Here is a 24,486-nt window from a genome sequence, read left to right on the forward strand (position 1 = left end):
AGGCCTACAGATGTGGCCAATACAGGTAGAGTTCACTGAAGAACCAGGTTCCAAGTTTCAGGACTAGAAGCGTTGGCAAAATGGTCTCCCTGATAATCAGCTGCCCAAGAACCCCTTTCACCTGGCAGAAACAAGTTTAATAGTCTAGCCCCGTCCCCAAACAGGACCTGTTCCATGTTAAGGAATTAAGCCCATGCCAGTATAGCTTCCCCAAACCCAATCCGCATTTCCTTCAGTAATCCTGCACTTCTTTGTGTCTATATAACTAGGTCCTCTTGGTAAGTTTGGGTCTCCTCTTATTGGAGGGAGAGAGCACATAAAAATGCTTCATCTATCAGTTCTGTGGGGATGTCTTTTTGTTCCCCTTCTCCAAAGTAATTTTTTCCCAGGCAAGGTAGCTAGCCCTCTCTGAGAATATGAATGGAATTCAGGCCACATTTCTTTAAAGCATCTCACATCTGATACTTGCTTCCTGAATATCTCAGAGTAGCTAAAAGCTCTAGAATGATGGAGGAACCACTGCATCTTTCTATTACCACATCCACATGAGGTTGAAACTGTCTCCAACTGCTGGAAGCAACAGGGGCAGTTTGTAGTGAAAACTGTCTCCATCTACCGTGTCATTTTCTGTAGCACCTGTGAGAAGCTTGTGTGCTTTTCCAGTTAGGCAAAATATTTAAGAAACATCTGTCATTATGTCCTTCCAACCCACATCCCTGGAACATCCTATGAGCAGCTAGATGTTGGCAACACAACGGGCTGCCAACAATTGATGGCCATACCTTCCCAAGCATTTTCTTCCACTTCTGCCACTTTTCTGTCCACTCCTGTCACTAACCAAGGGAATTTCCAATTGGTCAGAGGCTTTTGGACAGCTGGAGGCTTTCAACCATTGAGAACCTTCTCTTAGGTTTCATAAGAGATCTGGCTGCTCACTCCCAAACAAGGCAATTCAGTCCCTGAAGCCACCTCCTGAACTAAAAGATACACAGGATTCTGGGGTGTGGATGGGAATATGGTGTCAGCAATACATTCAGTGTGGTTCTTGGTGCTGCCTGGATGGACTCTCATTGAGACCCAGGCAGCATTTCATGTATGATATGGGGATGTCAAGGTGTTCTGATCCCATGTGTCATTCCACATGTCCATAGGGCTGATCTAGCTGATCGCACTGAGTCCTTTTTCTCCCTTGCCCAAGGAGTGCTCCTCCCACACCAACACACAACTGATAAGAACCTTCCCAGGTAACTAAGGAGTGTTCTTTGGTAAAGGGGAGAAAGGGTATTTAAGGAACTGAAACACCTGTGCTAGAAACTCAGTATGAGCTCACTCCTCCACAGGAGTGTCCATCTGGCCACGCTGTCAAGTCAGAGTCCCTCCATAGGGAAAGCGTCTCAGACAAGAGTGAGGCGCAGAGTGTCTTTCCCGGGAAGCACACAGTTGGTGTACCCTCTTTAAAGAATAACCCTGATCCCATTGGTAGGATTCCAAGGTAAAGTCCTCAGAGTGCCTACAAGAAGCATGAAAGGAGTTCCTAAACTCACCAGATGAGTTTAATGGAACTCCAATAACAGCTGTCATATTTACCACAGTTATATCCCAGTAAAAGAATGCACCCAGCAACAAGAGATAGAACCTAACATAATTCTCAGCCACGGAATTCTGAAAACTGCATTCTAAGACACACTGACTTCACATAAGGAAACCAACAGAAAGATCAGGCAGAATCACAGCATAAGCTAAGGGTATGACAACGGATAATCTATGCCTGCTTTTTGAGACCTGAAGCAAGAGCTGAGGAGAGAGAACTGGAGATATGGAAATCTCATCTAAAGCTTCACAGAGTTTAAGTGTTAACACACCGACAATGGATTCATCCTTTTCTCTGAAAACTGAAATGTTTACACTTCCAACAATCAACTGCCAACAAGTTCACGGTATCCTCCTTGCAACAAAAGACTCAAGATGTGAAAATGATAATATCTACCATATTTTATTTTCTTAGGTCACGTTTTTAAAATCAATCTTGCCTTTCACTGTGGCACAATCTGCGGGCCACAGCAGCTGTGTGTTCAAGGTCACTGTGCACGGTCAAACTGTATCCCCTGCTCTGAGCCAGTGTGAGTGACAGGGCTTTGGTATGAGCACTCTGCTGTAGAATCAGTGAGATGGAACTCTCACACCGCCCCCCCTTTAAGACAGACATAAAATACTTAGTTCTTCTCATGTATTTCATAAAACCATAAGCTTAGTATTTGCAAACTGAGACCTTTTCCAGTTGTAAAAATGAAAGAAAAATATGAAAGTAAATGAGTTTTTAAATTGTCCCCCTAATTATTAGAATAAATAGTCTACATTCTCCCCTCATTGTTCATAATGCCCAAGAACGGTGAGCTCATTGCTGGAGTCCACTTTAACTGTAAATGTTTAATAAGAGTTCAACCCTGTGAAACTCCTCTGCTTCTTGCCACAGGGGGCGGGAACTAAGAAGAGGAGCTGAGAGGTAGAGCATTTCGTGTTTTTAGATCCCAGGTGAATGGAAAAATCCCCCGGCTAAAAGCAGCACACCTGTCTATGTGACATTTCTAGCTCATAAATACCAAATGAAGAGGCATTTGAGCGAAGTAAAAAAATACACTGATGTGTATGCCACTAATGTGGAAGAATGACAATATTCAAGTTAAACAGAATAGTTATGTCAACCGGAAGCTATAAATAAATCAGTTTACCCAATACATTCCCAGTTGTGATGACCTATCTTACGCTGAGCTCACTGCCAAGGCTCGGTGAGATGCGAAGTCCTTTCACTTCTGCCACAAACCTTACCTGCGAGCAGGTGAACGGAGCTGAAGCTCTTCTCCAGTTTACCCAGAAGTACAGTGAGAAAACAGTCTGAAGACAGAGAGGCAACATCTTGGGAGCTTTGATCATAAACCACAACCTTCTGACTGCAATCAATATCAACCTGCAATGCAAACGTGAGGCTGTTAGGAAGGCAGCTCCCACAATCCTCTGGTGCTGAAGCAGATAACTGTCTCCTGCTTTCAATTAATAATATGAATAAAAATGAGACGCAGTCAATTTTCTGGATAAACCTAGCATACAAATGGTAAGATACTTGTAAAAATCAACTTTTAAAAGGCAAAATTGATGTTAGGTGTGCTCCAAATGCCTTGGTTTAAAATCCTTAACACTGTAAAAGGCTAAAACTCATAAAACAGTATGTAAAATAAACGTTAACAACCCTTGAACTAAAGAAACATTTAAAAACGTTTCTACAAAACAAATAAATCAGTTGTTTAGTAAAATTAAAACATGAACTCATTTTCATTCCTGAAGAAAAAAAACAGCTTTACCTACCATGAGGACGACATTTTGGTATCCCAGAAATACCTTCCTCGAAGATAACATCCCTAAATCTTGAACAATGGTGCCTTCCCTTCCCACAAATAAACAGCACTTCTGATACAATTAGTTTCCACTTTCTTCCCGAGCACTCTTACAGAATGATCTCCTTTCAGTAAATTTGTAGATAATACAAAATAATGTATTAATTTAGTAACTTCTGATACACATATTATAAATTTTGTGTATTAAGTTACTAATAATATTGTGTATTAACTATAACTATTTATTAGTATTTAATTTTTTTAAAAGTTTAGCAAACCATTAATAGGAAAACACAGCATTTGACCAAATTAAGTTACCCTTTCTGTATAGTTTAGAAATATTCTGAAATGTGACAGCGTTGTTAGTAAATTACTTGGAGGTATCCCTTAGGTACCAAAGTTTAAAAAGCAACCAAAACTCACTCAAATTACTTTTTCCCCTAAAAATGAGACTTCGTTTTACAATTATTCCTCATTCAGGGTGTCTATTTTAAAAAAGGAAAAAAGCAAACATTTACCTTATGTTTTGCTGAATGCTGGATGAGCTCTGTAATTAACACTTTGTCCTGTTGCAACCTTCGCTTCATAAGCTTGGAGCAGTTGATATTAATGGCTTCCAAAATGTGGGATGTATTGTATTCCACAAATGGCCGGCTATCAATTAGCAGCACTTTTTCCGTTCCACTTTCCAGCAGAGCCACCAACCTCTCAGTAACAATTTGAGTTCCAATCATCTCATGGGCCATGACAACAATAAGTCTTCTTTTCCCACCTCCTTCTTTAATTTGCCACGATGATGTAATGGTGGTGTGCTCAAAGGCTCAGCCACTCCATTGTACTAAAAATGTATGAGGTCAGGCTGGTGGTGACTGGCAAAAGGAGAGTTAAACCCATTTTCAGCAAGAGCCCTCCAAGTGAATGTCCCTTTCTCTTTCCCCGTTGATGTGCTCTTGCAAAGGACTCCTTCCACAAAGCAGCCCCTCACATTTGATTCATAAAGAGATGACTGGAATAACCATTCCACAACAAAAGATGCTTTGGGGCAGCCAGCGCATTACATCATTCTTTACCTTTGCTCCTCGCTCCAACAGCTTTACGCTGGACTGAAAATCCTACACGAAGACAGAGACAGAAAACAAAACATGGGGTCAAAAAAAAGAAAGAGCATCAGATTAGAGAGAGCGTATGATTCATAATATTTACTCCATTAATCTAATTCCATACTTGATGCACTGTTTCATTTGAACAAACAAAAAGGACAAACAGGAATGGCTCCGGAAAATCCCACTGATGGTAATTCACTTTTACATCAAAATATAAAACCCAAAGAAGATAAAAGAAGACACAGTCATGAATTATAATGACCCGAGGCCCAGAACTACACGCCTGTAGCATGAGATTGAAAGAGCTATATAAAGATGCTTGAAGTAGTATTTTTTCCAAATGGGTTTTATTTGCTTATTTCCTGAAAAGAGCACAAAGAACAGCCTATGACCAGGTGAGCAAACCCATACTATCAGGACACATCTTTTCTGAAGGCTTCAGAACCTCTGTGACGGTAGGAGTGTGTGTACACATGTGAGCGCGCACAAACGCGCGCGCACACGCACACACACACACACACACACACACACACACACCAGGGCACAACAGCAGCCCCTTTGAATTGCCCTGGGAAAACCTTTCATAAATTTCAGCTGCCTTTTAAGGAAAAGAAGGGACAAGAATGGCTGATATTCTTGTCATACCAACTGCTGAGCTAACTGCTGGGGGACTGTGATGTACCCAGCTCCAACTGAGATAGTCCCACAGCTATTTTGGCCCTGGTTGCTCCATCCCTCAGTTCTCTGATCCTTCACAGACTTACCCCTCATCTTCTGGTGCCTCATTCTTAAGAGAATCACTGACTCGCAGCCTTAGAAAATCTCACATCCCAACCTGGGACTCTAGGTCAGCAACCATACAGCAGACATACAGAACCCTGACTACTAGAACCAGGGCGTCCCTATTCTTGCCAAACTCCTATAATCGACCACTTCCTTTATATTTACATATACATACGTATATACATATATATGTATACATACATATATATATACACATACATATACATATATATATATATAATTTTATTTGTATTTGAGAGAGAGAACACAAGCACGGGAGAGCGCAGAGGGGCAGAAAGAGAATCTTAAGCAGGCTCCACGCTCAGCACAGAGTCTGACACAGGGCTTCATCCCCTGACCCTGAGATGACAACCTGAGCCAAAATCAAGATTTGGACATTCAACCGACCGAGCCACCCAAGTGCCCTAATTGGCCACTTCCTAACTGATACCAGTTGGGATTTTTGTGCCCACAGCTTGGCCCTGACCAATATTCTCAGACTCCTAGCTCCCTGGTCCATCTCTGCTCACTGAAAATCCTCTACACTACATAACACCAGATATCCACTGCTGGCATTCACCTTCTGCAGGGTAAACTATTTGATGGTAAAGACTTTGTATTACATGTCCTGCCTCCATAGTGCTTTGTACATAAGATACTCAATTCACACTGTTATAAGAAAGTAAAATCCTCCACAAATGATTTAAGACACTGAGTAAGTATTTGATTAACTGAGTTCTGATCAGGATGGTAAAACCCTCAAACATCACTGGGTCCTATTCCTAATTTCAGACTTACAGATTAGAAACTGAAGCATGGAGAATACAAAGAGAAGTGGCCATGCCATTTACTTGTTACTTAACTTTGGAAAATTATATAACTTCTCTGAACCACAGTTTCCTCATCTATGAAATGTAGATGTAACATAGGCCTTATCTCTTCACAAAGTCTGTTTAGAGGATAAAATTATCAAAGTTATTTACAGTAAGTAAACATGCAACTACCCAGGCACCTGGGTGGCTCAGCTGGTTGAGCATCGAACTCTTGAATTCAGCTCAGGTCATGATCCCAAGGTCGTGGGCTCAAGCCCCATGCTGGGCTCTGGGTTGAGTGTGGAGTCTGCTTGGGATTCTCCTTCTCTCTCTCCCCCTCCCTCTGCCCCTCTCCCCTGCTTACACTCTAAGAAATTAAAAAAAAAAAATGCAACTACTCATCATAAAGAGAAAGGAGGAAAAATACCTTAAAGATGCCAACGGTGGACAGAGCTGCCTTGCACCTGGAATCTCAAAGATGTCATTTAGCCGATAAACACAGAAGCAACTCCACCCTCCTATATGGCTGAGCTTCAACCAAGCTGCACTCTTTCCCTCAGAGCCAGACACACAGGGGGTTAGAAGGCTCCTGAGAAACCATTTCTGCCCCCGCACCTTACAAATCAGCTCCATATAGAATACATTATTTGTCCATCTTTTGTCTTATTTTAATGTATTTATTTTTAGTATAGCTTACTGGCAATGAGGTATAAAAATCATCTCTATCTTCAACTGAAGAAACCAGAGCAGAGAATCTGTCCCAATCAATGAATGTACTTTGGCAAAGCCCCTGCCAAGGATACAGCATTGAATCAAATCCTAACTACTGGGTGACATAGTTCACAACAGTGTAAGGTCCTGTACTCGGATTATCTGATTCCCAAACCAGGGCTCCTACTACTGGGTTACGCTGTTTTCCCTAAGCACCTGCTCCCATAATGAAACTGGACTGAGAAAGAATGGCTCGACTTGTCCACGGAAGTGCCCGGGTGGCACAGAAAGTGGAAATCTGAGAACAAGAGCAAGTTGATTCCAACCATGGCACTGAGTATCCAAGTCTGATTGGCTCCTCTCAATGATAAAATCTGGATGGAACAAAGCAGTTATCTGGGTTAGCAGATCAAGGGACAAAGGGAGGGAGAAGACAGCAAACATGCAAAAGTTGAATGAGAAAGTTCTCATCTTTGCTTCCCTTCAGCCTAATCTCCTGAGCCCAAATCACTGAAACCAAAGATCGACTACAGCAAACAGTAGGGCACATCCTTACCTAGAGAACCAGAATCAGGAGTTCCAGAAGCAGAAAGACCCTTTCCCTGACCAAGAAAAGGTCTGGGCCAAGTGACCCTAATATGAGGATGTAATTGAAGCAAAGCACTGAATGTGAAATGAGGATGAAGTCACATCCTTTCATGTTGTACTCAGGCCAGCTGGAGCTCTCCTGTCACACCTTTATGCCCAAGGTCTGATTTTCTGTAGTTCCAAACAGATTTATGTGAGAGGCAGAGCCCTACCGAGGGGGCATGGGAGGTGGGGGAACAATTGCCTTAAACCTTGTTTATTTACAGTGAGAGAATTTGGGCCAGGTCCTTGTCCTAGGCTGCAACCCTAATTTAGAAATTTCTGGGCATTCACTGTTCATTCTGAAGAATGTCAGTACCTTGAGATCGGGAACATGTCTGTGACAGTTTTGTTTTTGAAACCTTCTGCATCAGGTAGGATTTAAAAGATGACAAGAGAATATTTTATTGTTGGCAAAACCACAAGCTAATCTTACCCAAAATTTCTACAAGAAGTTAAAAGGAATAAACATTCTTAGAATTGAACTGTAAGGGCCCAAGTGCATATAACAAAACCTAGGACAGGCCAGCTTTGCTATTTGTTGATTTATTTAAACGTTTAATTTTTAAAGTTTTAACTATTTTCTTTCCATTTTTAATAGGCAACATATTCACAAGGTTCAAAAAAAGGTATAAAATGTATACATACTATGAATATGTACAGTTTATTTTATGTTTGTTACACTTCAACAAAACTACTAAAAATTGCCATGATACTGAAACCCCAACAAATACATGAAAAACATAAATATACTGAAAATCCTTCTCCTACCCTTGCCCATCTGCCCAGGTCTCCCCCCTGCCCTCTACTGGAAACCATGGTCAATAGTTTCTTCTGATTTCTTCCAAAGATTTTTTTTTTTTTTTTAATGAATACAGAATAAGACACAAATATATATTCCTTCCCTTTGTTCAACCGGTTACGCAGTATATACACTTATTATGCACCCTGCTTTTTTCCTTCACTTAAATTAAATACTACAATTTTATTTTTTTCTCATATTTAATTAGGATGTGATATAATCTATGTATCTTCCATACGTGCACTTTTGGAAATCATGCACAGAGAGGGGCGCCTGGGTGGCTCGGTCAGTTGAACATCCAACTTTGGCTCAGGTCATGATCTCACAGTCCATGGGTGCAAGCCCCTTGTCGGGCTCTGTGCTGACAGCTCAGAGCCTGGAGCCTGTTTCAGATTCTGTGTCTCCTTCTCTCTCTGTCCCTCCCCCACTTCACTGTCTCTGTGTCTCAAAAAATGAATAAACATTAACAAAAAAATTTTTAATAAAAAAAATGTTTTAAAACACAGAAATACTTCACCTTAAAAGACAACTCCCCCTTTTCCCCAACATCACACCTATTCAATCAGGGGTTTTACCTGAGGACCCAAAAGCTGAAGGGTAATTCTTAATAGCATGCTTGAAAGGTCAGCAAACTGTTTTATGGCATCCCAATCAGACAGTATCCTCTACAACTACTCCGACTTAAGAGAAATTTAAAATGTGATGTGCACATTCATGAAGTACAGGCTCATCTCTTAAAGGACACCTTGTTGTGACTCTGGCTATTCTCACCCAAAGACAGGATGGCACCATAAGTTCCTGGGAAAGGGGACACCTATCTGGTGGTCATGGGACCGTGGAAGGTGGAGAAGCCACCAGTGTAAAGCCCTCTGAAAAATGCTAAGGGACCCGGGGTGGCAGCACTGGCCCTGAGCAGTGTCTCTGCTGCGGATCCTCATCACACTGACCCAGACAAAGGTGTTCCGGGCCCTCTAGCTGTGCTGCCCTCTTGGCTGCCTGGGGACTGTGGTGAGGAGCCCTGGCCTACCTCCAACACCCAGGAGAAGGGGCAGGCAGCTGGAGCAGTGGGAAGACTCTTCTGAGGAGACTGATGGGGTGCCCCAGTCTACCACCAAGGAAATCTGGGTGGCATCAGGCTTTTCAGAAGACAGTGAAAGAATACTTTTCTATACATACAATAAAGTTTTCTATTTCTCCAAAAAGGAATAAACCAGTATTTATCATACCAAAGACTGGTAACCTTAACCAGAGCCACTAAACAAATATTTGCAAAGTATCCCACTTTCAGAAATCAAGGGTTTTGGTTTTGGTTTTTTAATTTTTTTTTTTTAACGTTTGTTTATCTTTGAGACAGGGAGAGACAGAACATGAACGGGGGAGGGTCAGAGAGAGGGAGACACAGCATCCGAAGCAGGCTCCAGGCTCTGAGCTGTCAGCACAGAGCCCGACGCGGGGCTCAAACCCACAAACCGTGAGATAATGACCTGAGCCAAAGTCGGACGCTTAACTGACTGAGCCACCCAGGCGCCCCAAGCCTAACAGTGTTTTAATGATAAGGTGAACAAGTGAGAGTCTGTTTTAATTAAAGAACAATGTACCGCTCGACTAAACAAAAACCAGTATTTGCCACTAGAGTAGCTAAAAGGAAAATTTTTTCTTTTGATTTTCTTCACCACTTGCACATAACCTTAAACATAGTGCCCAAACAAAAAAATTTTTTTAGGTTTAAGGTAGTTTTTAAATGATTCCATTAAGCATCTCCCTCCTGTTCTTAGAGGAGGTGTTCCTCTTTTCAACTTCCCAGCAATATCCTGGCTTCCAGGTCAGTCACAGCGACACTTTGTCTATCCCACCAGAAAAATGGGGAGAACCTTTTCTACACACAATTTCCCCCTTCTGCCTGCCCATGGCTTACTTTCTGCCAACAGCAACAGCTCCACTGTCACCAAGCACAGCTGCCTTAAGGGCCACATCAAGGCCTACAGCCAGCAGGTAAGGGCGAGGGCTCCAAGAACATGCCCGCATGTCTGAAAGGTAGGACCTATGAAGACACAGAGGCCACCCCTCAGAAAGGCACATCTCCATTTGAAAGACTTCCTTTTACAAAGAAATTTTCAGCAGGGAAAGGATGATTCTATGGGTTTGGGGTGCCTGAACTGCCTGTTCAGTGAGGAGAGTGACTGGGCTTTATTTGGCTGGGCTTGAGCTCAAGTTCAAATTCTCAGAGAATTTATGGAAAGGATACAATCAGGTGAGAAGTTTGCTTTTATTAAACTACAAGCTGGTCTTAAATTTTTTTTTCCCTCCAATAAAACTGAGGAAATAGGCAACAAGATACACTAAACAGCCTTTGGCAGAGCCTTAAACATGGACTTTCAGTAACAGGAAAACTGAACAAATCAAAAGGGAAAAAAGCAGGTTATGAAGTTTGGAAACAAGCAAGAACAGCTTAGACTTTGACCATCTACACTGATTAAAGCAACTTTGACTCATATGCTGTGGGCAAACCCTAACAGAAATTCTGAGGCCCAATATTTGGTAAAATATATTAAAAAACAAATACAAAACAAAACAAAAAACCCAAAAAACCACCCTCACCAAAGCCATGACAACTATATAAGCTTAATGTACTTTCAGTCACCTTATTAATGTCTTGACCATATTTTCTTACCCCAAAATAGAGGACACGTTCTGACAAGTGGGGGCAATAATGGGACAGACTGCTTGAAGCTTGAAGCACAAGTGTCTAGACAGTACTGGACGTAGAGACAGCACTTGTTAGCACCATAAAACCAGCATCTCTCACCAACTTAGAGCACCACTGAAAGAACTCACTCCTATCAGAGGCTTAGGTTGTTTATATATACGTCAAGGACCCACAGATAAAGGCTGGAAGAACAGCCATCCTTCAAAGACTACATACAATGTCTTTTCTTCAGACACAGGTCAGCCCAGGTAGAGTCCAGATCTGAGAGAAGACTTCACCCAGTTTCTGATCAGGAAGAGCACTGCACTCTGGGTACTGGCTCAGCTGGAGCCTCTGTCCTTCCTCAGCACTGCTTCCTGTTTGTGCTCACCTGTCTGTCTTACTAGCTTCCCATTCCCTGATCCTTCGGAGCTCTCCTCCACCTTCCCTCCTTCCACCACCTCCCCTCCTTCCACCACACCATGTACCTATTCCAGACACACTCCTTGTACCCACGGCTCCCTCTAACATATAATGCTTTCTCCAGGCACCTTGCCTAAAAACTAAGGACTCTACCCTCCCTCTGCCCCGAAGAGGGGCCTGGATATGAGGTGGTCTTGAGGGAATGGGAATAGAAGGATCCTTACATGAAGTCTCTGGGCGAGAGAAAATGTGGTCTGTGGTTGGTTTAATCTGAGACTCAAGGAAAAAATGTGTTGGAAAGGTTATTTGCAATAAAGGTGGACTGGAGGCAGGAGTGGAAAGAGTCAGATCAAACCAAACAGAGGTCAGATAAGGACACTAATGTGTACATCTTGGTTTTCTTGAGCACCTGTCAGGCCTACTGTAACTCATTCAGTCATGTGACAAACAGTTGTTGGGCACCTAGTAAGTGCTCGGCACTGCTGGAGAAATGCAGCAAAAATGTGCTGGGTGAAAACTCCTGTTCTGCTGGAGTTTCTAATGCAATGCCAGAGACAGTAACAAACAGCAACAACACAAGCGCTATGGAGAAAAAACAAACCAGGGGAGGAAGGAGAGTTCAGTTGGGTAGTTGCAATTTTAAACAGAGTAGTCAGAAAAGGTCTTACTCTGATGGTTAAGTACAAGCCATGAGGAGGTGAGAGAGCTAGGTGGATCCTGGGAAGGCTGCAGCTCTCTCTGTCAAAGACTTGAGGCCAATCAATACAGTGCTGCCCAAGGTAACGCTGAACTGGGCAAGTGCTAGTTAATCATGCGGTAGGTGCTCCGTCCCTCTTCAGTAAAATGGTTAGGTCTATTAGGAATGAAGTATTTCCAGCCACTCGAACACTCTACTGTGAAATACACACACACATACACACACACACACACACAAGTTCAGTAGTTTCTTACTAAAACTACAAATGAAGAAGCGTTCCTTGGCAAAAGAATAAAAAGTGCTGTATGAAATGAAAAAAATTGTAACAAGAAAGATTACTAGTAATATCAATATAATTCTTCCAACTCCACAAATGTACCTAATAGTGAAATCTTGATTTTACAGCACAGAATGTAGCAAAAGATCAAAGACATGTTAAACAAGATGTGTGCTTGAATAGATCTAAACAGCAAGGAAGCAGTTTAACGGATCTTTAAATTAAAAAAATTTTAAATGCTTTCATGGAGCTCTCCTTGCTAAAAAGTGTATCAAATACTTAACCACAAGGACTCTGTCAGTTAGGTTACTGTGTTCAAGGGGTTGGTAAGACTAATGTAAGCTTATCATCTTTATCCGTGCACCATCTTTAGTCCACTTCACCCCCAAAACAACAAAATGCCACTACATGAAAGATAAGGTGTACTTTCCTGACAAAGAGTGAAATTACTAATGATATTACAACCAGGGTAAACATCTGGACAATGTGGGATATAGTCTGGTAAAGAGAGGATATAATTTAATTTTTCCAAAGAAGATCAGAAGGCTCCGGGAACAAGCAACGGAAAACAATTGGGAATCATCAACACCAAACCTTCCACCACTTCTAATTAAGCCCAAGTTTATCACAGTATATTTTGTAATTTTATCTACTTTAAGTCTTTTGATATTAAAATAAGTAAAACCACAAAGCCAAACTATTCTTCTGAAGATACTTTCAAAATGGCTTACACGGATCTTTTCAAAGTGACAAATGAGAAACTGCTTCACCTTTCAGTTAAAAGACATGTGAGGGGCGCCTGGGTGGCTCAGCAGGTTGAGCCTGCAACTTCAGCTCAGGTCATGATCTCACAGCTCGGGAGTTCGAGCCCCGAGTCGGGCTCTGTGCTGACAGCTCGGAGCCTGGAGCCTGCTTCGGATTCTGTGCCTCTCTCTCTCTCTCTGCCCCAACCCAATCTCATTCTGTCTCTGTCTCTCTCAAAAATAAATAAACATTAAAAAAAAAATTTAAAGACACGTGAAAAATAATGGAAAAGGTCTGCATGCGCAGCAAAAGGAGACTAAATAACCTACAAGTTACACTGAATCCTGCAACACAGTATCATGCAACATTTTTAAATGATGGTGTGAAAGCATACTTCTTGACAATGAAGGATGGTCATGACCCATTAAGAGAATAAAAGCAAGTTACAAAACAGTAAAGTAAAGCAGAACCTCAAACACCCACATACACACACGAGCACATGACGGATACATTCAAAAGGTACTATTTTTTCCTTTCTATAATCTTGTAAAGGTACAAAAACGTCTTAGAAAAAGGGCACGACATAACACTTCAGAGACTAAAGTGGCTGTCGCCATCCTGCCTGCATTCCTCCTTACCAGGACCGTTAAGAAAACTTTGGGCTACAACAAGGTATAGGATTAACAATACAATAAAGGAAAATTGATGTTTACCCTCAAGATAAAAGCTGGATTTCTACTTCACAGAAGAACTTACAAAGAATTATTTTCAATAACAATAATGTTGGGGGGCAGGGAGAGACAAGAAATTGAATTTTAGATCACACACTTATGACTATAAACCTGGAGGTTCAGTAGGTCCGTTGGGGTATGACTCTTAATACAAAAGCTTTCTTCTTTACACAAAGAATTCATAGATGGTTTTCTCTTTTAAATGAATATATTCCCTAACACTCTTAAAATGTATTTCAATTTATAAAGTTTCCAAAATAAGCCTGCAAGAGGACTTTCATTCCTCTTACTGGAAAAGCACAAATCTTTCAACAAAGTATATACAGCGGCCTCCTCACTATTCTGAGCTCCTAAATAGACACGCACAACAAGACTTGAACACATTCCAGGCGTGGCCTTCAAGCCTGGACCACACCTGCTTCCAAGGCCCTGAGGCTAAAAATAACTCTGGGGCCTCAAAAACGGGACACCAGCCAGGCCCAGGGGTAGCTGCAGGCCCCTTGCTCAGCTCCACTAACAGTAAAAGCCAGAGCTACGTAACTCTACAATCACACACACACAAAAAAAACCCACGACAGGCTTCTTTCTGTGCCAATCAACCTCCATCCTAAGCCTACTCCTTTTCTTTGCCCCTTGACACCAAAGCAAATCTAGGAATTTAGAAACAAGTAAGGTCTTATGATGCATTGGTTTTAAAAACAACAACTGTGGACCAGGATAAGTCTCCAGAGATGATTCAGGAGACCTTGTTCCTAATTTCAGCTCCTCTACAAAGACACTAAAATGTCACAGCAACAGTCACTTGACATCCCCAAGCTTGTTTTTTTTTTTTTCCCCTCACCTGTAAAAGGAGGAATCCTGTGATCACTTAACGTCTAAAGACTATTTCAGTAAGAATATGGTATCACGGTCAATGCACCTCAGGCCTTCACAAGGTGCTTTAACAGGACAGAGTACCAGGAATGATTTGCTCTTTAAGCAATCATGTCACAGAATTACAGCTTACATCCTACAACACACAAATTAAAATGGATAACTCCTGGGCAATGGGTCCACAAACAGCACGATCATTTCTCTTGTGGTGGGGTATTCCCAAGGTTTGCTCCAAGACAATGCCTTCCACTTCTCTGCCAGTCCCTTGGTACCCAGGAGTCCCCTCTGGGGAATGTTACTCTACCTACCAGGTGAAAAATAAAGGGAGAGGCCAGGGGCAGAGGAAGAAGGGGCAGTGGCAGCAGCAACACTCTTCACTCCAGGCTCCCAGGCTATGCTAATTTAAGTCACTGCATCTGTCCTCACACTTCCCCCTCTGGGGCCCGGGGATGATATCAGGAAGCTGTACCCACAGGGCAACGTGGGTGACAAGGCCAGGACCTGGGTGAAAGACTCACATTGCCACAGGACAGCAAGGAGACCAGTAAGGAAGTGGGGCAGCCACGAGAAGAATCAGAATCTTCCCTGTCCTCATCCCAGAGCTACTTTTTCCATTCTGTCCTTTTCAGTCTATCCTTTCCTCATAATTTGGCTCCATCACATAACCTACCTGTAGTTTCTCTGCCCTTATTTGTTGTTCTTAGAGGCTTTGCTGTTCCCCTATCTCCTTCCTCTCTCCTTCTTCATTTCTCCCTTCATGATTTTCTTTTGTCAGGTTAAGCCCTTCTCACGAATCCATTTTCTGTTTTCGGGGGTGGCGGGGGTGGGGGGGAATGCCAAGGCCCTTGATAAGGGTTGCTATCCTAAGTAGTAATCACAAATCACAGACTGCTTTGAAACAGTCATCCACAGATTCGGGTGTTTTATCAACCTTTAAAATCTTTTATTTGTTACTGTAATAAAGTTTTATTTCAGAGAAGAGAGAGGAACTTTTTCCAGTTTGGTGTTTCATACATGGTTATACTGCGTGGAGATGATTAACTTAGTATCTTACGTTTTCACTAGCCCTCCAATGCTCTGATGATCTAGACACTAAAGGTAAAACTCCTCTCTAAACCTCAAAGGAAGACCCAAATTCTCTCTGTTTTCACACTAGACTGCTTAGAAAACGAACAAGATCTGAATTACTTATAATCTAGTGCTCATATTTTGAAAGCAGAGAGCAAGCTCTGTACATAGGGACGAAGTGGTCTCCACCAAGAGTCTGACTGGCAAGTTCTGACTGGCACCTGCACCAGCAGCGTCACCGCCCTGCCCTTCCTCGTCCACCAGCAGCCTTGGGGAGCCATTCGTTCTCTTCTCAGTTGAGCACAAGCCCATCCAGATGACCTTCGAAGAGAAGAAGAGGCAGAGTGGAAAATGAAATAACTACAGGCCCCTTATCTCAGCTCCCAGTTCACTCTATCGGCTCCTTTTTAAAAAAGGATTTCCCAGGGGTGCCTGGGTGGCTCAGTCGGTTGAACCTGCAACTTCGGCTCAGGTCATGATCTCACAGCTCTTGAGTTCAAGCCCCACATAGGGCTCTGTGCTAACAGCTCGGAGCCTGGAGCCTGCTTCGGATTCTGTGTCTCCCTCTCTCTCTGCCCCAACCCACTTGCATTCTGTCTCTGTTTCTCTCAAAAATAAGTAAACATTAAAAAAATTGTTTTTAAAAAGGATTTCCCAAATAATTTGAAAAGCAAAATAGTAATGGATTATAATCCACAGAAAAAAGTAAGTCCAAAAACAAGATTTCCTATAAACGCCTGCTGAACAATGCAAGTTTAAAAGGATATTATTCCTATTTGCTGTTTTGTTGTTTTTTTTAAAGAGGTGATTCTGTCATCTTTTGGATGGCACTAAATTCTGGTGTGACGTCGGTCAGGTTCAGGCATGCCACACGCAGCAGGGAAGCAGGGAATATCTTCCTACCAAAGTCTCAATTTCCCACTCTGACAAATACCTGTGTCTGTACTGGTAGGTTTCTAAAACAATATGAGGCACTGCGGGGAAAAAAACAGAATGGATGGAAGGTCCCTGATATTAATTAGGTGAAAAGGGGTATTTGGACAAATATAAAAAGATAATATGCTAGCAGGGGTACGACAAGTCAAAAAGAAGAAAGTGTCTTAGGCTTTTGAAGGAAAACAGGGACATAAACTGCCAGAGAAGAGGGAAGAAAAATCTACATGAAGAAAACACATAAACAAAAGTAAAGGGATAAATTGTGTGCAGATTTTCCCAGCTAGAACACAGATTATAACAGTGAATAAAAAAATAAGTTGGCGAAGGGAAAGAAGTCAGCTGGTGCAGTGTCCTGAAAGTCTAAAAACCATCTAAGTCACTGTGAACTTTATGAAAAGAACATGAGCACACTGCTAGATGCATTTCACTGGTAACTTCCTATGGATTGAAATTAAGAGAAGATGAAAGCAAGGAGACTAGTTGCAACCCACAAAGTTTTAGTTGTCGAAGGATGGGCTCTGCCTAGAATGGTGACTACAAAATCTGACAGGAAAGCAAAGAGCCAAGGAACTAGTGATGGTCTAGATCCAGGGCAGTACGCCTGACACAAAACATATCCTTATTAAATAACTGACTTCCTGATTGAAGGTGCCTGGGAAAACGGCTATTTAGACTACAGTATTAAATTATTCTACCAAAAAAAATTTCAGAAATAGCTCAGTTACTGTATTCTGTCCCTGCTTCAGATGAACCAGTATCAAGCAAAATGAGCAATAGGTACAAGTTTAAGTCTTACTAGCCAGGTAACTGTTTATAAACAGAAGAATTAGTCATAGTAAAAGGTCAAAATAGGGGCACCTGGGGGGCTTAGTCAGGTAAGTGTCCCACTCTTGATTTCAGCTCACGTCATGATCTTGTGGTTGTGGGATCAAGCCTCGTTTCAGGCTCCCTGCTAAGTGTGGAGCCTGCTTGGAATTCTCTCTCCCTCTCTCTCTCTCAAAATAAATAAACTTAAAAAAAAAAAAAATTAAAAGGCCAAAATAAATAAAGCAGAATGTAAAGAGAAGGGGATGCAGAATGTTGGCATGATGGGTGACTACCTCCTACCTATCTTTCAGTAATTTCTAACATTTCCATTATATATATACACATATATATACTATGCACACAAACACGTATATATGTATATACAAGATACATACCTTCTATGACAAAAAACTAAAGTATATATATTTTAACGAGTCACAAATCATGCTCATGCTATTCAGAGGAAGACAGTAAAAATTATTTTACATGAATCATTAATCAAGATAAGTTTTAATACAGAATCATGGGATTCATCCAACAGTGACCTAGTAATGTGAAAAAAATAGATTTTTAAATTATTTTTTTAAGTTTTTTTTTTTAGTTTTTATTTAATTTTGAGATAGAGAGAGACAGAGCACGAACGGGGGAAGGTCAGAGAGAGAGAGAGAGAGAGAGAGAGAGACACAGAATCCGAAGCAGGCTCTAGGCTCTGAGCTGTCAGCACAGAGCCCGACGCGGGGCTCGAACTCACAGAGTGTGAGATCATGACCTGAGCTGAAGTCGGACGCTCAACCGACTGAGCCACCCAGACACCCCTAGATTTTTAAAAATTTAATTACATATCCCTACGACAGCCCTGCTTCAAGGTGCAAAGCATTCATATGTATTCCAGACAAGCAATATAAATATATATAGTTTTAGTACAGACCAATATTCCTTTTCTAAAAGTAACCTGCATGGGAATGCAAGCTGGCACAGCCACTCTGGAAAACAGTACGGAGGTTCCTCAAAAAACTAAAAATAGAAATACCCTACGACCCAATAATTGCACTACTAGGCATTTATCCACGGGATACAGGTGTGCTGTTTCGAAGAGACACATGCACCCCCACGTTTATAGCAGCACTATCAACAATAGCCAAAGTATGGGAAGAGCCCAAATGTCCATCGGTGGATGAATGGATAGATAAGATGTGGTATGTATGTACAATGGAGTATTACTTGGCAATCAAAAAGAATGAAATCTTGCCATTTGCAACTATGTGGATGGAACTGGAAATTAGTCAGAGAAAGACAAAAATCATATGACTTCACTCATATGAGGACTTTAAGAGACAAAACAGATGAACATAAGGGAAGGGAAATAAAAATAATATAAAAACAGGGAGGGGGACAAAACAGAAGAGACTCATAAATATGGAGAACAAACTGAAGTTATGGGAGGGGTTGTGGGAGGGGCGATGGGCTAAATGGGTAAGGGGCACTAAGGAATCTACTCCTGAAATCACTGTTGCACTATATGCTAATTTGGATGTAAATTAAAAAAAAAAAAGAATACTACCTCAGAGCTTGCCCAGGGCAAAACTGCACTGACAGTCTGCAATCTTTGTTTAACATCAAACCTAAATTAAATCACAGGAAATGACAGTATGAAATGATCAAAAAAAAATTAAGAACTGTTACAATCAATTTAGTGCAACAGATAATGAGATGTCACCAGATTGATACCAGATAATATAATGAATTATTATTAGCATTATTAATTATAATAATTATGAATTATTATTAGAATTATTTCTTCTTTCTCTAGAAGAAAAAGAAGCTAGAAGTTGTATAAAACTTAAGTAAACAATTTTCAGGTTTGTAGACATAAAGATTTCAAACTTTTTGATAGCACTAAATTTTGCTTTAACATTGTCCTACAGATTCAGGCCTGCCAGACCAGTATATCTTAAAATAAATATCTTTTTTATATTTAAAAATAAATAAATAAATAACCTGCAGTACCAAGACCACATATTCAAAATTAAAACTGAAAGCACGATCATTACAAATAAAATAAGTTTGCCACAAGTGAAATTTAGTATAAAGCAAACCACAGTATTGTCTATTAAGAATTCAATGACTTAAATACCGAAATATCTAGTTTCACCATCTCATATAAAATGGAAATCATGGCATAGACTCCAACATAATGCTTACAAGGCTGCGCTGTTTTACCTCACTGCACAGATTCTCAAATAGGTACAAAAGAAATCTATCACCATTTGCTACCAACATAGGTAAGCATCATAAAACACTACGTATCAGAGACTAAAAGGCCCTCTAACCACAATGCAATAAATGGTCAATATTTTTCTGTTGCAAATAGTATTTGCTTTTTGGAATTCTGGGGTTGTGGACCTTGGCTAAAATGTAAAACTGTAGAAAGAACTATTAAATGGATTAGTGGAATAGATATAGGTGCATTTATTGACCACCTACTACATTCAATTTCCTATACAGCAGGTTCTCAGTTTTGTCTAATTACAAGGATCACTTAAGGAACTTGATTTAAAAATATGGTAAAATGGGGGCACGTGAGTGGCTTAGGTGGTTAAGCGTCAACTTCAGCTCAGGTCATGATCTCATGGTTCGTGAGTTTGAGCCCCATGTCGGGCTCTGTGCTGACAGCTCAGAGCCTCTTGGGAGAGGGGGAGGGGAGGGAGGGAGGGAGAGAGGGAGAGAGGGAGAGAGAGTATCTCTGCCCCTTCCTTGCTAGCACTCTCTCAAAAATAAAACAAACATTAAAAAAACATATAGGAGATAAAATGATCACTCAGGCCCCGCCCTGGAGAATGATACTTGGGGTCTCAAGTAGAGACTGTGACGTTTAACAAATGCCCCAGGAGGTTCTTCCAATTAGGCAAGTTTAAAAATACACTGACCCAAAGATATATTTGGTTCTCTCAATGTTCGCATTCAAACAGTTGTCAAGACCTACTGATTTTCAATCTCTCTCTCACCTGGAGGACAAAAGGTACAAAAGCTGTGTTTGAACTGAAAATAATGGCAATGGGAATGGCCAATAATGGGAGGAATGGGATGTCAGCCTGGGACAATTCAAATTTCACAGTTGAAGTAGGAATTCCATTCCATTCCTAGTGCAGACCTTCTGATGGGTTAATTTCTCTCTTACAAAATGTTAAGTACTTGCCCAAAGTCACACAATGCATTAGTGGTGGAAGAGAAAATAGAGCTCCCAAAGAACACTGTTTTCCGAAGCCCTACAGACTTACCATTTTGCAAATTTTAAAAGGCTCCTCAAAAGTACAGAAAGCAATAGGTTTCAGAAGATGAGAAATAATACACCCTTTTAAACACCTGACATGTGTGGCTGTGAGGAGAGACCGCCTCACCAAAATGCCAGCCTGCCATGAAATTGCAGATAAAAAGCCATGTGAGGAGCAATTGTGACTCTTGATCCAAAGGTTGTGGGTTAGCACCCCACATTGGGTGTAGATTACTTCAAAGTAAAATCTTAAAAAAAAAGAAAAGAAAAAGAAAAAAGAAATAGCCATGTAGGAAGTAGAGAACAAAATGATGAGACAAGCCTCCACAGAACATTCATGAAAAATAAGGAACCCTGAAAGGAGAAGCTTGTCTGCTTCACTGGGTCACTGTGAGAACACAGTAAGTATGCAAAAAAAAAAAAAAAAAAATAGTACTTTATAAATTCTAACACTTGCTACAAAGGGAATAACTCAACACAGGATTAATGGAGGAGTATTTTGGCTAACGCAGTAATTCTGAACCTTGGCTGCTGATTAAAATCACCTGGGGAACTCTTAAATATCCTGATTACCTCAATAAACCAGAACCTCTGGGGAGTAGGATCCAGGCATCAGTATTTTTTACATAAACAGGTAGAGGTAGGTTGTTTTTTTTTTTTTAAGTTTATCCATTTTGAGGGAGGAGTGGCAGAGTGAATCCCAAGCAGGCTCCACACCACCTGAGCTCCATATCTAGAGTTGGACACTCAATCAACTGAGCCACCCACGCGCCCCTGGAGGTTGATTCCCTAAGGCCTCCCAAGGAAGGGCCACAAAAGAGAGACCATCTGGAAGGTAGAGTTTAAGAAGGAGAAAAGAGGGGCACCTGGGTGGCTCAGTCGGTTGAGTGACTTCAGCTCAGGTCATGATCTTGCACTCCATGAGTTCAAGCCCCACATCGGGCTCTGTGCTGACAGCTCAGAGCCTGTAGCCTGCTTCGGATTCTGTGATTCCCTCTCTCTGTCCCTCCCCAACTTGTGTTCTCTCTCTCTCTCTCTCTCTCTCTCTCAAAACTAAATAAACATTTAAAAAAAAAAAAAAAGGAGAAAAGAAAAGGGGCCCCTGGGAGGCTCAGTCAGTTAAGCGCCAACTTGAACTCAGGTCATGACCTTGCAGTTTGTGAGTTCAAGCCCTGTGTCGGGCTCTGTGCTGACACCTCAGAGCCTGGAGCCTGCTTGAGATTCTGTGTCTCCCTCTCTCTCTGCCCCTCCCCTGCTTGTGTGTGCTCTCTCTCTCTCAAAAATAAAATAAACGTTTAAAAAAATTTTTAAGAAAGAAGTGGAGAAAATGAGTAACATACATAATACTGAAATTCATCTCACCTATCTTCAAAGTGTATGTGTTATAATATCTGCTGGAAGTCTTGGGTTCTGAACATATCATCAGGTAACAGATAAAATTCTCAATGTCACAGTTTCTAGAATTCCAATACTAATGAAAGACCATGGTTCATTTATAATACCCAACAGAAGTCCACAAGGATATGCTAGGGCACAGAACACATTCTACCTTAATAAAACAGTTTATGGTTCCAATCCTTCTTCACTGGTTTCTAGGTGTATCAAGAAAAGATTTTTAAAAGTTGAAAGGCGACAAGACAGAGTTCAGTGTTCACCTGTGAATGAACACAAGTTAAATAAATACCTCCACCCAGGAATTTCCCATTACTAAGGGCAAATCACAGGGCATACAATCTTTTGCAATACTTCCCTCTGATCCAATCCTGTAAAACTTCATTTAATAAGCTGATGATGGAAACCAAGATTTGGGCCTCCAGCCAAACAATCTATGGTACATTACATAAAGGACATCCCCACCCTTCTCAAAGTTATGACAGTAGTTACTTCAAAAAAAAAAAAAAAAAAAAAGGAGGGGCACCTGGGTGGTTCAGTTGGTTGAGCATCTGACTCTTGGTTTCCACTCAGGTCATGATCTCATGGTTCGGGAGATCGAGCCGGGAGTCGAGCTCTGCACTGACTGTGGACAGCCTGCTTGGGATTCTCTGTCTCTCCCTGCCCCTCTCCTGTTCGCTCTCCTTCAAAATAAATAAATAAATCTAAAAAAAAAAAAAAAAAAGTTACAAAAAAAATTTTTTTAAAGGAAAGAAATGTAGCACTCAAACAGAATCAGAAGGTTTTATTCCTAATATACCTTATTAACAAACAATAGAAGAAACACCAGGCTAGAAAATGCTCATTTGACTGTCCCCCTTGAGTACTGGGTCTAACTTGTAACTCATTCATTACATAACAGTTTCTGAACATCTCTTTTGTGCAAATCTTTTTGCTCAGGCATCTTTGGAGGATACAATTTAAGACAATACCACAGAAATAAAATTTGTGCACAAGATACCTGTAAGGCTATGAGTGCTCCAAGAGTGGGAGAAGAGAAAGAATTTTTAGTGGTGATGTCTGAAAGGCAACAAGGAGATGATAAATCTCACCAACCTATATTTACTCTGGATGCTCTCCTACCCCAACTCCTTAGGGTGCTATACAATCTCCTTGTATTCACAAATAACTTCTGGCCAAGAGAAATTTGGAGGGACTGGGGACATCACTAGCCAGCAAACTCTTCTACAAACTCTAGAGGCAACTTCTCAGCTGAACCCTGAGGCTGGCTGCTTCCTGCCAGGAAACACTTAACACAGATTTATCTTCAGGAGGAGGCCAGTTTGCAGATTCTCAATGCACTGACTTAGTGGAGGGAAAGAGGGAGGGGGAAGACAGTTCCCCTTCCTTCAGGTACACTGTCACGTCTCCCAACACAAATATAAACATAAAAAGAAGCATAAAAGGGAAGTATGGCTTTACAACTCTGACAATTACATCTGACAAGATTATACAGACATTTCTGCCCGTCAGTATTTTCCAAAGAGTGTAAGCAGGAAAAATAAAAGAGGAACTAATTATTAAAACTGGTCCATTTTACTGGGAGGTCCAGTAAGGTAGGCAAAAAGTATAAGCTCTCAGGAGCTGGACAACCTAGAACAGTTGTAGACAGAAGTTAGCTGCCTACACTTTAAGGTCCTCAAGATTTTTGGTCAACAGACCACTTCAAAATAACAAAACTGCCCTGCCTGGTCCATGTCTTCCTAACAGTTGTTTCTCTGACTAGTCATGATCCACTACAAACCCTAAAGGAAACCATGACTAAGAAAGTTCTGCTGGCTGCTATACCAACATACAAAGCCTAGATCAGAAAAGAGTAATTAAAACATGTACAAAAACTTGTTCAAGAATGTTCATAGCAGCATTTATAGGACGAAAGGCTATGCAACTGATGAACAGATATGCAAAATGTAGTATACATCCACACAATAGAATATTATTCAGCCATAAAAATGAATGAATACTGATACCTGCTACGACATGGGTAAGTTTTGAAAACAAAGAAAAAAAAAAAAGCCAGACACAAAAGGCTACATATTATATGACTATGAATATATGAAATTCCCAGAAGAGGCAAATTTATAAAGACAGAAAGTAGATAAGTGGTTGCCAGAGGCTACCTGGGATGGTGGGATGGGGGTGATGGGAAGTGACTATTAATGTATACAGGGTTGGGGGGGAGGGGTGATAAAAATGTTTTGGAGTTAGATGGTTGTGATGGTTGCATAGTTCTGTGGGAATACTAAAAAACACTGACTTTTCTTCTACTTTAAAAGGAAGAATTTTATAGTTTTAAATTAGATCTGAACATTTTT

The 24,486-nt window shown here is 41.1% G+C and overlaps 1 protein-coding gene across 6 annotated transcripts in view; it reads right to left on the minus strand.

Annotated features, from left to right (window-relative positions):
• The window catches only part of DUSP16 (dual specificity phosphatase 16), an 86,921-nt gene that overhangs the window by 40,040 nt on the left and 22,395 nt on the right, over positions 1–24,486 (minus strand). For 5 of the 6 annotated variants that reach the window (XM_053225839.1, XM_053225840.1, XM_053225838.1 and 2 more), the window contains 2 exons: positions 3,908–4,501; positions 2,827–2,965 (listed from right to left, as the gene is read on the minus strand). In XM_053225839.1, the coding sequence (XP_053081814.1) occupies positions 2,827–2,965; positions 3,908–4,135 (367 nt within the window). In that variant the 5' untranslated portion in view covers positions 4,136–4,501. The remainder of the gene's footprint in view (positions 1–2,826; positions 2,966–3,907; positions 4,502–24,486) is intronic. The other variant, XM_027035587.2, reaches the window with a different exon arrangement.

Source organism: Acinonyx jubatus, chromosome B4 (genome assembly GCF_027475565.1).
Source record: "Acinonyx jubatus isolate Ajub_Pintada_27869175 chromosome B4, VMU_Ajub_asm_v1.0, whole genome shotgun sequence".
NCBI classification, from domain to species: domain Eukaryota; kingdom Metazoa; phylum Chordata; class Mammalia; order Carnivora; family Felidae; genus Acinonyx; species Acinonyx jubatus.